The sequence below is a fragment of the Hydractinia symbiolongicarpus genome, chromosome 8, assembly GCF_029227915.1.
Source record: "Hydractinia symbiolongicarpus strain clone_291-10 chromosome 8, HSymV2.1, whole genome shotgun sequence".
In the NCBI taxonomy this organism is placed as follows: domain Eukaryota; kingdom Metazoa; phylum Cnidaria; class Hydrozoa; order Anthoathecata; family Hydractiniidae; genus Hydractinia; species Hydractinia symbiolongicarpus.
In genome coordinates this window covers 22,103,830-22,115,985 of record NC_079882.1, presented here as the reverse complement: position 1 = coordinate 22,115,985, position 12,156 = coordinate 22,103,830, and the positions used below count along the sequence as shown (strand labels likewise).

Below are 12,156 nucleotides of genomic sequence, written 5' to 3'. Positions count from 1 at the left end.
GACTTCAATTCGGCCTGTGTTGAAGTCATTCTTCAGGAAAGTAACATTTTAGGAGATTTATCATGGCCTGTATGAGTCTTTTGAAATGTTACTTGAAAGCGAGGCTTTTTATATATTACATCTTGGCCTGTTTAGCCTCGTTTTAATATAGGGTTCTTAGAAATTAGGATAGGAAAAAAAGAATCTGTTTTTTTTGTAATATTTGTGTTTGTGTTGTGTAAATATTTGTAAACATTTAGGGAAATAAGAATTGAAAATATAATTTAACAAATAAAATTTTGTCTCATTTATCTCTGTTGTTTCAAAGAAGGAGTAAGTGGTTAATCAACGAACAAATTCCTTCCAGAAAGGTTCTTTTGGTGCTTTGGTAGCTTAGACGTCGTGGTGGAGAAGAACAACACCATTACACATGCGGTTTATAACTAGCGATGACTCGAAAGTGTAAGCTGATGCTGCTGAGAAGCAAGAAGTCCGGTGAATGGGTTTGAGGGCTTATGATACGAGGAAAAATATGCCTACTGCACACCCGTATCAAAAAAGCGAAAAGAGGCCCTGGTGACGAGGTTGCTCTTATTATTTTCACATTTTTCAGTGATCCAACTGGTGTTTTCTTTTCTTTTCCAAATTATTGTAGTGTTTCCACAATAACTTAGCAGATTAAAATAATAGATTTTTAATTCGAATGGGAATAGAATGTCTATTGCTTGCGCAACTCATCTTGGCCTGAAAACAAAATAATTTGACATTTCCGGTTACTTTGCAAAATGGAGATACGACAGTTATTGACTTAAAATTTTCAACCGACAGGCTGCAGAGGTGCCACTTGCAGGGATAGAGACCAGACAATAAGCATGCGCGCTCATTGCAGTGTTTCTTCTTTAATTTTTCACTTTAGTATATAGCATTTGGCTTATCCTCAAAAGCAGCGTCTTAACTACTTTACCAAAATTAATTACGAAACAACATACAAAAGCTTTTCGAACTGCTACGTTCGTCATCATTTTTTCCAACCTTTCCACACATAATTAAAAATTAATTACTATAGATACGTAATTGCTAGAAATAAATAGGTCATTTTTTAAATTAACATCGCTGTTTTATTTCCTATATCCAAAAAACATTTTTGGAAGTTTTTTTTTTAGTTAGCTATTCCTGGAATTGACCCCAAGAGTTTCATTTTAACAATGTTTCAGGACAAGTAAACATCGTCAACAATGCACTGTGACTGCCCTTTAAATGCGTTCCACGGCAGGTGGACAGGTCACACAAAAATTAGAACCGTATGTAGGAATTAGGATGTAACCAAATAACCTAAGTCCTAATCCACTGTGCACATGGAGAAGTGATCGTATCGTGTCTAGGGTGGTATTCAACCTTTGTCCCCTACGCCTGTAATATTACGGACACGTCCCGTCAGAATATCATTGGCGTAGAAGATTCTCATAAAGAGATCCTAGTAATCAACTGCAGACGATATGAGTCGAAATTTATTTGTAATTATTGCGCGATGATCCAACTGAGTATAGCGCAAGTGTTTTTTTCTGACGTATTTGGCTACCAGCTCATTCAGATTCGCTTCTCGTCAGTATCATGCTTCCCGGACAAGAAGTTGAAGTACCGTGTAATTTCAGAAAAACTAGATTTATCAACAGTACACCCTTGAGCTTACATTCTTATGTGGTATGGGAAATAGGTAGGTATACTCTTGGTGACGTTTATACACAAGGGATTCATTTGGTGTCCTCGTTCGTTTAATTTCATGTCACATTGACGTCGTAGCTATTTTAATCACCACAATGATGACTTAAATAATTCAGGATTGTACAGGGAGGTTGGTAATGTGCTACTGTGGAGTATTCGCTGTTAACTGTTGCGGTAATTTAACCTCGATTTACGCAAAAATTTCTTCCGCAAAACACGGTAATTTAGTCATTTCTCTTTTACAAGGGTCGCTTATGTTGAAGTTCACGTGAAACAGCGATCCAATCGGGCCGCGCTTTCAGACTATTACCGGTTCTTATGACTGCTGATCCATAGTAACATCACCCCGAAAACTATATATTGTTTTGTTTTTGATCGTTTTTTGTTTGCTTAGAATATGCCCTGTCTCCGTTAAAAACCATCTCGCCAGATTTATTTTACTTTGCTGGTCGACCAGGAAATTGGCTCTGGAACTACACGAGAATTCTTTTAGTGTCCAACGCAAATAAATAATCGATTTGATTAATTTGACAGCAACAAAAAGGTAATATGCTCAAAATATTGTATGGGAACGCGAAAGTTTATTCCTGCGAAATAAATAAAAATCTCGAATTCGCAAAGTTTATAATTTCGAAAAATTGTCAAAAGATTTAACGGCGAAGGTTTACCCAAACATGATTTTGGTGCCTTGAAGTATAGAGTTGAGGTGGTTAGTCTTACTTTCACACATACAGAGCGACACCCGAGACCTAAAAATAATAGCAAGGGTAATTAGCATCTTCCTGTCAAGAAATCGTTTTAAAAATGTGCTTTTTATTAAGAGCACTTTATAAATATTTTTGAAGAGGTCACAGGGTGACTTATTCTCGTTTTTACGCGGAAAAGAAGTAATTACAAAAATAAATTCTTCCGAAAAAAACACAACTTTGTTAAACGAAATTTTCTTTTTTAAAAAACTCGAAAATTAACAAAATATAAAACTGTATGGCCTTCTCTTTAAATAAAACTTTAGCCGATACAGTGGTACGGCCACATGAAATCTCCGAAACGCCAAACTTTAAACTTCCATTCCATTCCAGACATTTCCATTTCAGACATTCCAGACTAGCATTAAACTTGATAAAACATATTTATATTGCACCATACAAAGGAATGGTTATCCCACCACGATCTCTCCTCCCTCTTCCACCACCTCTCCGTCCTCTGCCACCAAATCCACCACCTTCAGGACATTCACGAGAAAAATGACCTTCTTTGCCACATTTAAAACAACCTCTTCCATCACCACCACGCCCACCACCTAAAAGAAAAACAAGGCAGTTAATATCAACCAATTAACCAACCCTTCGCAACTATAAAACAAGACATACCGCATGCGTTTCTCTCTTCTGCCATTCTATCTCGATTTTTCTGCCAACGTTCAGCCATCTCAACTAATTCATCAGGTATGTCCTGCCCTGCTTCCTCCATGATTGGAATTAGCTTGCCCACGTGCATCCAGTCTTCACGCGTGACAAACGTCAGTGCGCAGCCTGATCGGCCCGCACGGCCAGTTCGACCGATTCGATGAACATAATCTTCGATGTGGCGAGGAAAATCATAATTTAATACATGTCTATAAAAATAAATGTAGAATTTCAGGCAAATGAAATCAGAGATATACCATATAAAGCCAGAAACGCACTAAGTTAGTTCCGACACATACAATAAAGTCAGAATAAAGCCAGGTACATATTACATAAAGTCAGGAACATGCCAAATACATTGAAAGAAATTTAAGCAATAATAGTACATTACAGAACAAAATTAAAATTTGTACATTGTTTGAACAGGTCGTACTACTTACGTCAAATCCTTTATATCCAGACCTCTTGAGGCGACATCAGTTGCAATCAACACACGCGCTCTACCTGTCTTCATATCCTCCAACGCTTGTTCACGATCTGATTGGTCTCTGTCGCCATGGATACATTGTATACCTATATCGAGATCTTCACGCATGGCAAAGTTTGATGAAATATCATCAGCTGTGATTTTACGGCCAACGAAAATAAGAAGTTTGTCATCTTTGTCCATTGATGTTATAAACTGTAGTACCTACCACATCGAATAATGTTTTGAAAAGAAATGGAAAATTACATCCTAAATTACGTCTTCCCTATTTTAGCCGTTTCCCATGTGCTTCGAAAGTGTTCGACACCCTTAGTATGATTGTTTCCTTACACAGGGATCATTCTAAATTTTAAATTAGCTCAAAAAAAAGTGTAACACAAGAAAAATAAAATGGAAAATTTCATACTCGTTCTTGTTTATCTTCAGTGTTGATAAATTCGATCAGTTGCGTGACGGAATGACAAGCTTGCAAATCTAATGAACCGACATTTACACGTATTGGATTTCGCAGGTATTTATCCGCCATTCTTTGGACATCAGATGGCCAAGTGGCACTGCAAATAAAAAAAAAATACACCATTAACATTTCGTTCCCAGGATCATGAAAAGAAAGGTGGTAAGCGAGTTGTATACCTTGTCATGACAGTCTGACGGTCTGGTCGAATGTCAAGTAATATCTTTTTTATTTCAGGCTCGAACCCCATGTCCAACATACGGTCTGCCTCGTCGAAAACCTGGTAGAGTAATTAAGTGACAAAATTATCAAAAAGAATTTACAAAAAAGAAAACAAGCGAAATCATCATCACAATCAACAATAAAAACAACAATAACAATAAATTGCTACACTTACCAAATATGTGACACTTTTTACAGAAAAAAAATTGTTCATAAGTAAATCATTCAGTCTACCAGGAGTACCTTAACAAAAAAAAATATCAGCACTGTGAGGGAGATAATTCTTGTAAGCAATTTAACAGTTCGACGATAACTAGCGACTTACCGATGACAATCTCAACTCCTTTTTTAATCTGACTGATCTGAGAGTTACGATCACCACCACCATATATACAAACACTACAAAAAGATGTATTAACATGTTTTAAACATAATCTTAATAAAGAAAGACGAAACGCTTTAGAACAAACCTTTTAATTCCACGATAATGAAACTTTTTCACCTCCATTTCGATTTGTTGTGCCAACTCTCGCGTGGGTGATAAAACCAAGCAGGATGGCCCACCTCGAGCATTTCTTTCCCTATATAAAGCAAAAATAGGTCTTATACAATTCTTGTTTTCACCTATATTACCGTGCCATCACAATAATACATTTTACTCACACTGGTTGTTGGTCAATATGTATGAATGCTGGTAGAAGAAAGGCGAGTGTCTTTCCAGTTCCAGTCTAAACAGATGTTTGTTGAAAAGTTTCCGAACGTTGTTTGCCCAATAAAATAAAGAAAACAAAAAAGAGTAACTAAACTTGGAATAATTTCAATTACCTGTGCGATTCCAATACAGTCTGAACCTGAGAGAAGGACAGGCCAAGCTTGACACTACAATGAAATTTTGTTAACATAACATTGTCATCAGGAGAGGGTGTAACATAAAAGCAAGCAAACATTATTCCATCTACCTGAATTGGCGACGGTTCGGTAAATTTATTAGCTCTAATGGTCTCTAATATTTCCGCTAAAAAGTTACAAAAAATTTACAAGCATACACATCAACATACCTGGTATTGTGGAAAATAAGAAAAAGTTAAAAGAAAAAAATTATATAGCAGAAACATTAGAAGCAGTTACAACTTACGAAAAGGATCAAATGCATCTTCAAACGACAACACAGGATTAGGTATCTTTTGATTCTGTTCTTTACTAAGATCTTGCACCGTTATACTGTTCTTATTTTTCCTAAACAGAATTGTATGCATTGAGAAAAAATAAAAATATAAACTGACAAATAAAAAAATTACATTTTGGCTCATCTTTGTTTAAAGCTATTTTTAGAAAGACTTCCTTCTCTTGATTTTGTCGAAATTTAAGAACATGCTGATAATAGAAAAAGATCTTTCCTTTAACAAAGTCAAACTAAAATGCTACCACACCTATTTTTCTATTTACTCTTTGAATAAATAAATGAATGGTTTGTAGCACACAAACTATTCTACCTTCACCTTATCTCTGCTACTTCTAATGGATCCATATTAGCAATTTTTTTCTTCTCTGTATAAAAGTTTTTCTTGACATCTGGGCAATCAGCCCATTTCATTTTTTCAAAAGTTTCTGCCTTCTTTTTTAACATAGCCCAGTCAATCTTCGGCGTTGACAAAGACTTTTGTTCAAAATTTCTATTTTCTCTGTCTGCCCAAGATTGTATATCACCGGCTGATATAGTACAGTCTTCAATTAGTTGTTTCGCTTTAGTTTTTTGCTCTGTAGTGCCAGTAATCTCAACAGGTGTGACAGATAATGAAGCTTCATCTTGTAAGACCTATTACAATAAATAAATGTATACGTAGGTATGAGAGCTTGAAGATCATACAGCCAAGTTTAAACTAATGAGATAACTCTCTCACTTGCTTTTTGCATAGATTTTACTCACAGGCAAGGCGTACAGTAAAAAAAGGTGAATTTTATCAGGTATAAACCACATTAGAAAAATCCCAGTGAAGGCTCATCTCACTTATTAAAATATAATTTTTGAACAAACTACAAAATGTATATACTCGAACTCTAGCGCCACTTGTTGCTTGAATCTCTTTTATTTTACAACCACCTCTACCTACAAAAAAATAATAATTTAACGCATATTCATTATCAATTTTAACTACAATTTTTTTAAAATGCCTGGTATATTTACTTTAGGATTTTTTCATGGCCTAATGACTATGATTTATATAATAGCATAAAATCAGAACATTGTATCACCTATCATTTTCCCAACATTATCGTTTAAGACTTCAATTCGTAATACATCATTTCTTCTGCTATTTGAGGAGTTAAAACCTTGCTTAGTTTCTGTCTGACGATCAAATCCGTTTTCTCTTCTGCTTCTCAGTGAACTATTGAAGCTTTGACTTTCAGGACTGTAAGTGCTATTTGAGTTATTTGCTCTCCAATCTAAATTTGCTCCTCTCCCTCTGTGAAGATAAAAGGGTATAAATATTTTTATCAGCCTGACTTATGACTTGATTAAAACATTATTTCAAAATGCTATATTGTTAAAAATATTATATGTGATTGGCTAACTGTAAGGCATATGTAACTATACACACACACAGTCAATAAGGCAACATAGTTATTTTTTTACATTTCCGTTAATAAAGTTATATATATACAGGCCCGGTCACTGATCAAAAATATCTACAAAAATGCTTGATCGACCCCTTAAAATTAGAATTTTTTTACAACTGATTTGCGTTGGCATTGTTTCGGCAATATTTTTTTGTAGTGAAATTGTTCAGCACGAGATCACAAAATTAAACCAGAAAGGTGAAACTTTGGCTGAGAAAGTCAACGAAGACGATTCACAGAATGTTCGTGACAAGGTAGATGAAATTGAGAAACGTTGGGAAGATTTACTCGATAAGTCATATGATGAACAACAGAAACTTGAAGACGCTTTAATCGAGCGTGGTCAATTCGGTGTTGCTATTGACGAACTGTTAGTCTGGGTTGATGAGACAAAAACAAACCTGACCTCAGAAGAAGAAGTACCAAAAGACAAGAAGTTGATTGAAGTCGAACTGTCGAAACTGAAGATAATTGCAAACGATGTCAAGTCGCATAAACCCAGTGTGACCAGTTGTCAAGAAGCCGCACAAAAGTTGGTAGACGAAGACAAGGCTCAACCTGAACTAAAATCCAAACTTGAAGACCTGACTAAAGGTTGGGATGAAATCCAAGAATTGTTAAAAGAAAAAGAAGATGGCCTTCAAAATGCTTTTGATGAATCGAGAAAGTTCCAAGGACAAGTTCGTGAGTTAAACATCTGGTTAAGTGAAGCTAAAACCTTCTTGAAATCAAAAGCTCCGATCGGCGCGAAATCCGAAACCGTGGAAAAACAACTGGATAAACATAGGGAGTTTGTAAAAGTTATTGAGGTACGAGAAGAGGTGTACATATATATCATCGAGACATTTGAAATCCTTATTAAATCTAGCGACATCAGTGGCGCACGAGTTCTGGAGAAAGCCCAAGAGGAGAGTAAAACATCATGGTCTGTTGTCTCAAAATTGTCTCAAGAGAAGTCGGACAAACTTGAAGACGCACTTGAAAATTCTCGTCTTTTGGAAAGTTTGATTTCAGAACTGGAGGTATGGGTTGTGAGGGTGGAAGGAAATATAACCTTGTTTTCTGATGTCAGCACCATCTATGAAACCATCGTTGTGGAAATGAAAGATTTTGACGAGATTTACCAGGAAGTTTCAGACAAACGAGAAGATTTCCGTACCGTCAGAAAAACAGCTGATAAGGTGATTGAGAATTGTACAGCAGAAGAAGCGAAGGAGGTCAACCACGAGATCGATGACCTCACTGAGAAATGGAAGGGGGTCAACGGTAAACTCAAGACGCGCAAGAAGATTTTGGACGATAACTACAACGAATCTAAAATATTCTTTGAAGGTCACGAACAATTAATGACGTTCCTTGATGACGTTGAGAATAAGATCAATAGCGATTTATCAGTCGGAAAAGATGCTCCATCCGTAAAAGCTCAGATGAGAAAACACAAGGAATATCAAAACGAGCTTGGAAAGAAACAATCCAAATTTAACGCAACTGTTAAAGCCGGCAAAACTCTTGTTGATAAGAGTCAACCGCATGAAGTGACCATCATTGAAGAAAAAATCACTGTTTTATCTTCTCGCTGGGACGTTGTGTGTCATGTTTCTGTCGATAGGCAACATCAACTTGAAGAAGCATTGCTCTTCCATGGAATGTTTCACGACGCTGTGCAAGCCCTTGTGGATTGGATCGACACAGTCGAGCCAAGTTTGCTTAGCGAGACAGCTGTTATGGGAGATGTTAACACCGTAAAGTTGTTAATCGATAACCACAAAGCTTTCCAACGTGATCTTGCAAAACGAGAGAAGAACTATGAGTCTATTGTAAAGACTGGAGAAGCGATGTTGGAGGAAGGAAAAGTCGATGATGTTGAAGCTTTAAAGGAGGAACTAGACAATCTAAAGAACCGATGGGAAAATGTAGGACAAGCTTCTGTAACTAAACAGGAGCGCTTGCAAAACGCTTTCACTCTTGCGAAGGAATTCCAAACTGGTGCAAAATCATGCTTAGATAACATAAATTCTTTGGAAGATGAACTAAAGGGACAAGGTCCTATTGCAGAAGATGCTCCTGGCATTAAGAAGCAGCAAGAAGAATTTATTGTTTTTATGGAAACATTGGAAGAAGAAGAAGTGCGTGTTAATACTTTGTTAAAGAAAGGAGAAGTTATTCTCAGGTTCTGTCACCCGTCAGCATTAACCACAATTCGACATCACATAGCAGTTGTTAAAAAGCGATGGAATGACATATCTGGTTGGGCGAAACAACGCAAAACTAGACTCGATGAAGCTCTTGAGCAACTACTGGAAGAGGAGAAGTTGTCGGCGTTGCTTTTAGAATGGCTTACTGAACAGGAGGATATTTTAGATCAGCGGGAAAAAATTCCACTTCCTGATGATTATAATGTACTCACAGAACTGCTTGAAGAACATAAGTTAACTCAAGATGGTGCTGAGCAGAAACAACCAGACTACAACAAGATCACTAAAAACGCCAGAAGAAAACCGTTAACTGACCGTCAACGTCGAGCAATGTCAGCTGCTTCTCGTGGACGACAAGATCCAAATGCTTCAAAGAGAGATTTTTTCAACCCAATGGTTTCACAGCTGTCGAAAGGTTGCAACGCTATTGGTTAGTGCTTATGGACCGCAACAGACGTCTTCAAGAAAAACTAGACCAAATCCGCATTCGCAAAGCCGCTGCGGAGTTTAGCTGGGATGAATGGAAAGACCGCTTTAATGGCTGGTTGCGTGAATCTAAATCAAGAGTTCTTGACATGTGGCGAAAGAATGACAACGATAAGGATAACAAACTTACTCGCGATCAGTTTGTGCATGCAATAGACGATACTTCTTTCCCTGCGGAACGATGGGAGATTGAACTTGTGTTCGATCAACACAAACGTCATATTCTCATTACGTATCAAGACTTCATGGATGCTCTGAAAGGACGAAAACGCAAGCCTGATAAACCGCTGACTGAAGCTGAACAAATTCACGACATCATTGGCGCAGAAGTCTCCAAATGTTGTTGCGCGGAGATGTACAAGATGGAAAAGGTTGGAGAAGGAAAATACAAGTTTGGAGACATGCAGAAATTACGTTTGGTACGTATATTGCGAAGTGTGGTGATGGTTCGTGTTGGCGGTGGATGGGAAACCCTAGCTGAATTCTTAGATAAAAATGATCCCTGCAGAGGTATGTTTTCTTATTCTTTTTTGCTTTCTAAGGTAAGCATTAAAAAACTTAATTGTATTTTCATATGTTATCCCTCTTTTGTTTTTGTAGCTGAAGGACGAACAAACTACGAGCTTCGAGAGAAATTTATCATGCCTGAGCACGCCAGTCAGGGTATGCAAGCCTTCAAATCAAATTTCGGAAAGAAAGAACCTTCCATGACACGAGATCGTCCTTCCGTATCAAGAGAGGGCTCAAGCTCAGGTATTCCTAGAAGAATTACCCGAGAGAAATCTGGTGGTGATATAAAAGGTGGTCGTCTTTCTGTACCAGGCATGACGAGAAAGAAATCTGATTTAGATAGGGAAGGCAGGAATATACCAACTTACAAATCTAAGGATTACTCTGGTGTGAGAGGTAGTGGATATGGCACGTCTCCAAAGAAAAAGAGTCCAAGTGCAGATTCGCCTATGACTAGAACACCTTCACAACCTAAAATCAGTCGTGAACGATCTGGTGACGTCTACTCTAGGTTGTATGGAACACCCAAAACAACAGCAGGAAAAACTACAGCCACGCCTCGAACCTCTACCAGTACCGCATCAAAAAGCGCTACCCCAAGAACTTCTAGTGCAAAAACGCCTACAAAATCCGCTGTCCCAAGAAGAACGTCATCTTCTAGTACTGACAAAGAAACCAAGAAAAGCACTTCCACCAAGGAACCAGCTGTACCACGTGTCTCCGTGACAGGAACAGATGGTTCTTCTAGTCCACCAAAAGGTGCAACCACCAAACCCCGTACAGGAGGTGTTTTCGAACGGTTAACCACTCAAGGTACAGCCACCAAGAAAGGAGTAGCGAAGAAAGGAACTGACGCTTCCACAAAAACAGACGGAGCAACGAAGAGAAGGACGTCGACCAAAAAATAGATTCGCAAGTTACGTGAACGCGCGAGTTACGTAAACGCGCTACAAAACTAAACGAGTCTTTCTGAAGAAAAAGAAGGACGAAAATAAACATTAAAAGACAACAAAAAATAACAATATTATAAACGAAATTTACATTCATTTGTAACTTCTTAGGATATTTTTAAAACTTAGTCTTTGAAACAGATTTCAATTTAGTTTTTTTTAAAACAAACAAAAGTGCAGCCAATCCTTGGTCGCCATGAATGAAAAAATTCTGTTAGTTCATACTTACGTTGTGTTTCAAATTTAGTTGTTTACAATTTCGTAAAATTATTTTTTTGACAATTTATTAACTTTTGTACTTTTTTTTGTATATAGTCAGCACTTTTATGGATGCCTACATTGTAAATGATGCACCTTATCTACGCTTGTCTATCTGTAACTTTAATAACTTATTTTTCGATAGACTTCACAACGATACGCACGTGGAATTTCTTTATGTTTTTTTGTACGGACAAACCCTATTAAAATAACAAACTTTAGAGTGACTTCAATTCGGCCTGTGTTGAAGTCATTCTTCAGGAAAGTAACATTTTAGGAGATTTATCATGGCCTGTATAAGTCTTTTGAAATGTTACTTGAAAGCGAGGCTTTTTATATATTACATCTTGGCCTGTTTAGCCTCGTTTTAATATAGGGTTCTTAGAAATTAGGATAGGAAAAAAAGAATCTGTTTTTTTTGTAATATTTGTGTTTGTGTTGTGTAAATATTTGTAAACATTTAGGGAAATAAGAATTGAAAATATAATTTAACAAATAAAATTTTGTCTCATTTATCTCTGTTGTTTCAAAGAAGGAGTAAGTGGTTAATCAACGAACAAATTCCTTCCAGAAAGGTTCTTTTGGTGCTTTGGTAGCTTAGACGTCGTGGTGGAGAAGAACAACACCATTACACATGCGGTTTATAACTAGCGATGACTCGAAAGTGTAAGCTGATGCTGCTGAGAAGCAAGAAGTCCGGTGAATGGGTTTGAGGGCTTATGATACGAGGAAAAATATGCCTACTGCACACCCGTATCAAAAAAGCGAAAAGAGGCCCTGGTGACGAGGTTGCTCTTATTATTTTCACATTTTTCAGTGATCCAACTGGTGTTTTCTTTTCTTTTCCAAATTATTGTAGTGTTTCCAC

General features: G+C 37.1%; 2 protein-coding genes across 2 annotated transcripts; one reads left to right on the top strand and one right to left on the bottom strand.

Annotated features, from left to right (window-relative positions):
- Window positions 1-2,626: 2,626 nt before the first annotated feature.
- Window positions 2,627-6,854, bottom strand: LOC130653845 (probable ATP-dependent RNA helicase DDX43). The gene is made up of 16 exons (XM_057456347.1): window positions 6,845-6,854; window positions 6,524-6,775; window positions 6,322-6,377; window positions 5,770-6,086; window positions 5,406-5,506; window positions 5,230-5,285; window positions 5,096-5,149; window positions 4,934-4,998; window positions 4,741-4,851; window positions 4,596-4,669; window positions 4,446-4,513; window positions 4,228-4,328; window positions 4,001-4,148; window positions 3,548-3,798; window positions 3,072-3,316; window positions 2,627-3,001 (listed from the first exon to the last, which is right to left on the bottom strand). Exons 1-16 carry the CDS (start codon window positions 6,852-6,854, stop codon window positions 2,832-2,834), a joined length of 2,079 nt encoding a protein of 692 aa, XP_057312330.1. The 3' UTR covers window positions 2,627-2,831.
- Window positions 6,855-6,951: 97 nt separating this feature from the next.
- On the top strand, window positions 6,952-12,156 carry LOC130653948 (microtubule-actin cross-linking factor 1, isoforms 6/7-like). Its single transcript, XM_057456444.1, is given in 3 exon segments — window positions 6,952-9,493; window positions 9,496-10,080; window positions 10,171-12,156. Coding segments are annotated over 3 exon segments (3,930 nt in total). The 5' UTR covers window positions 6,952-6,966; the 3' UTR covers window positions 10,989-12,156.

Excerpts from the sequence above, each read along its gene's own strand:
- LOC130653845 (XM_057456347.1), bottom strand. Across the intron at positions 6,087-6,321 it reads CAAGTGGCGCTAGAGTTCGA|GTCTTACAAGATGAAGCTTC; the intron begins GTATATACATTT and ends TTATTGTAATAG. Across the intron at positions 3,799-4,000 it reads CTGAAGATAAACAAGAACGA|GTACTACAGTTTATAACATC; the intron begins GTATGAAATTTT and ends TCGATGTGGTAG.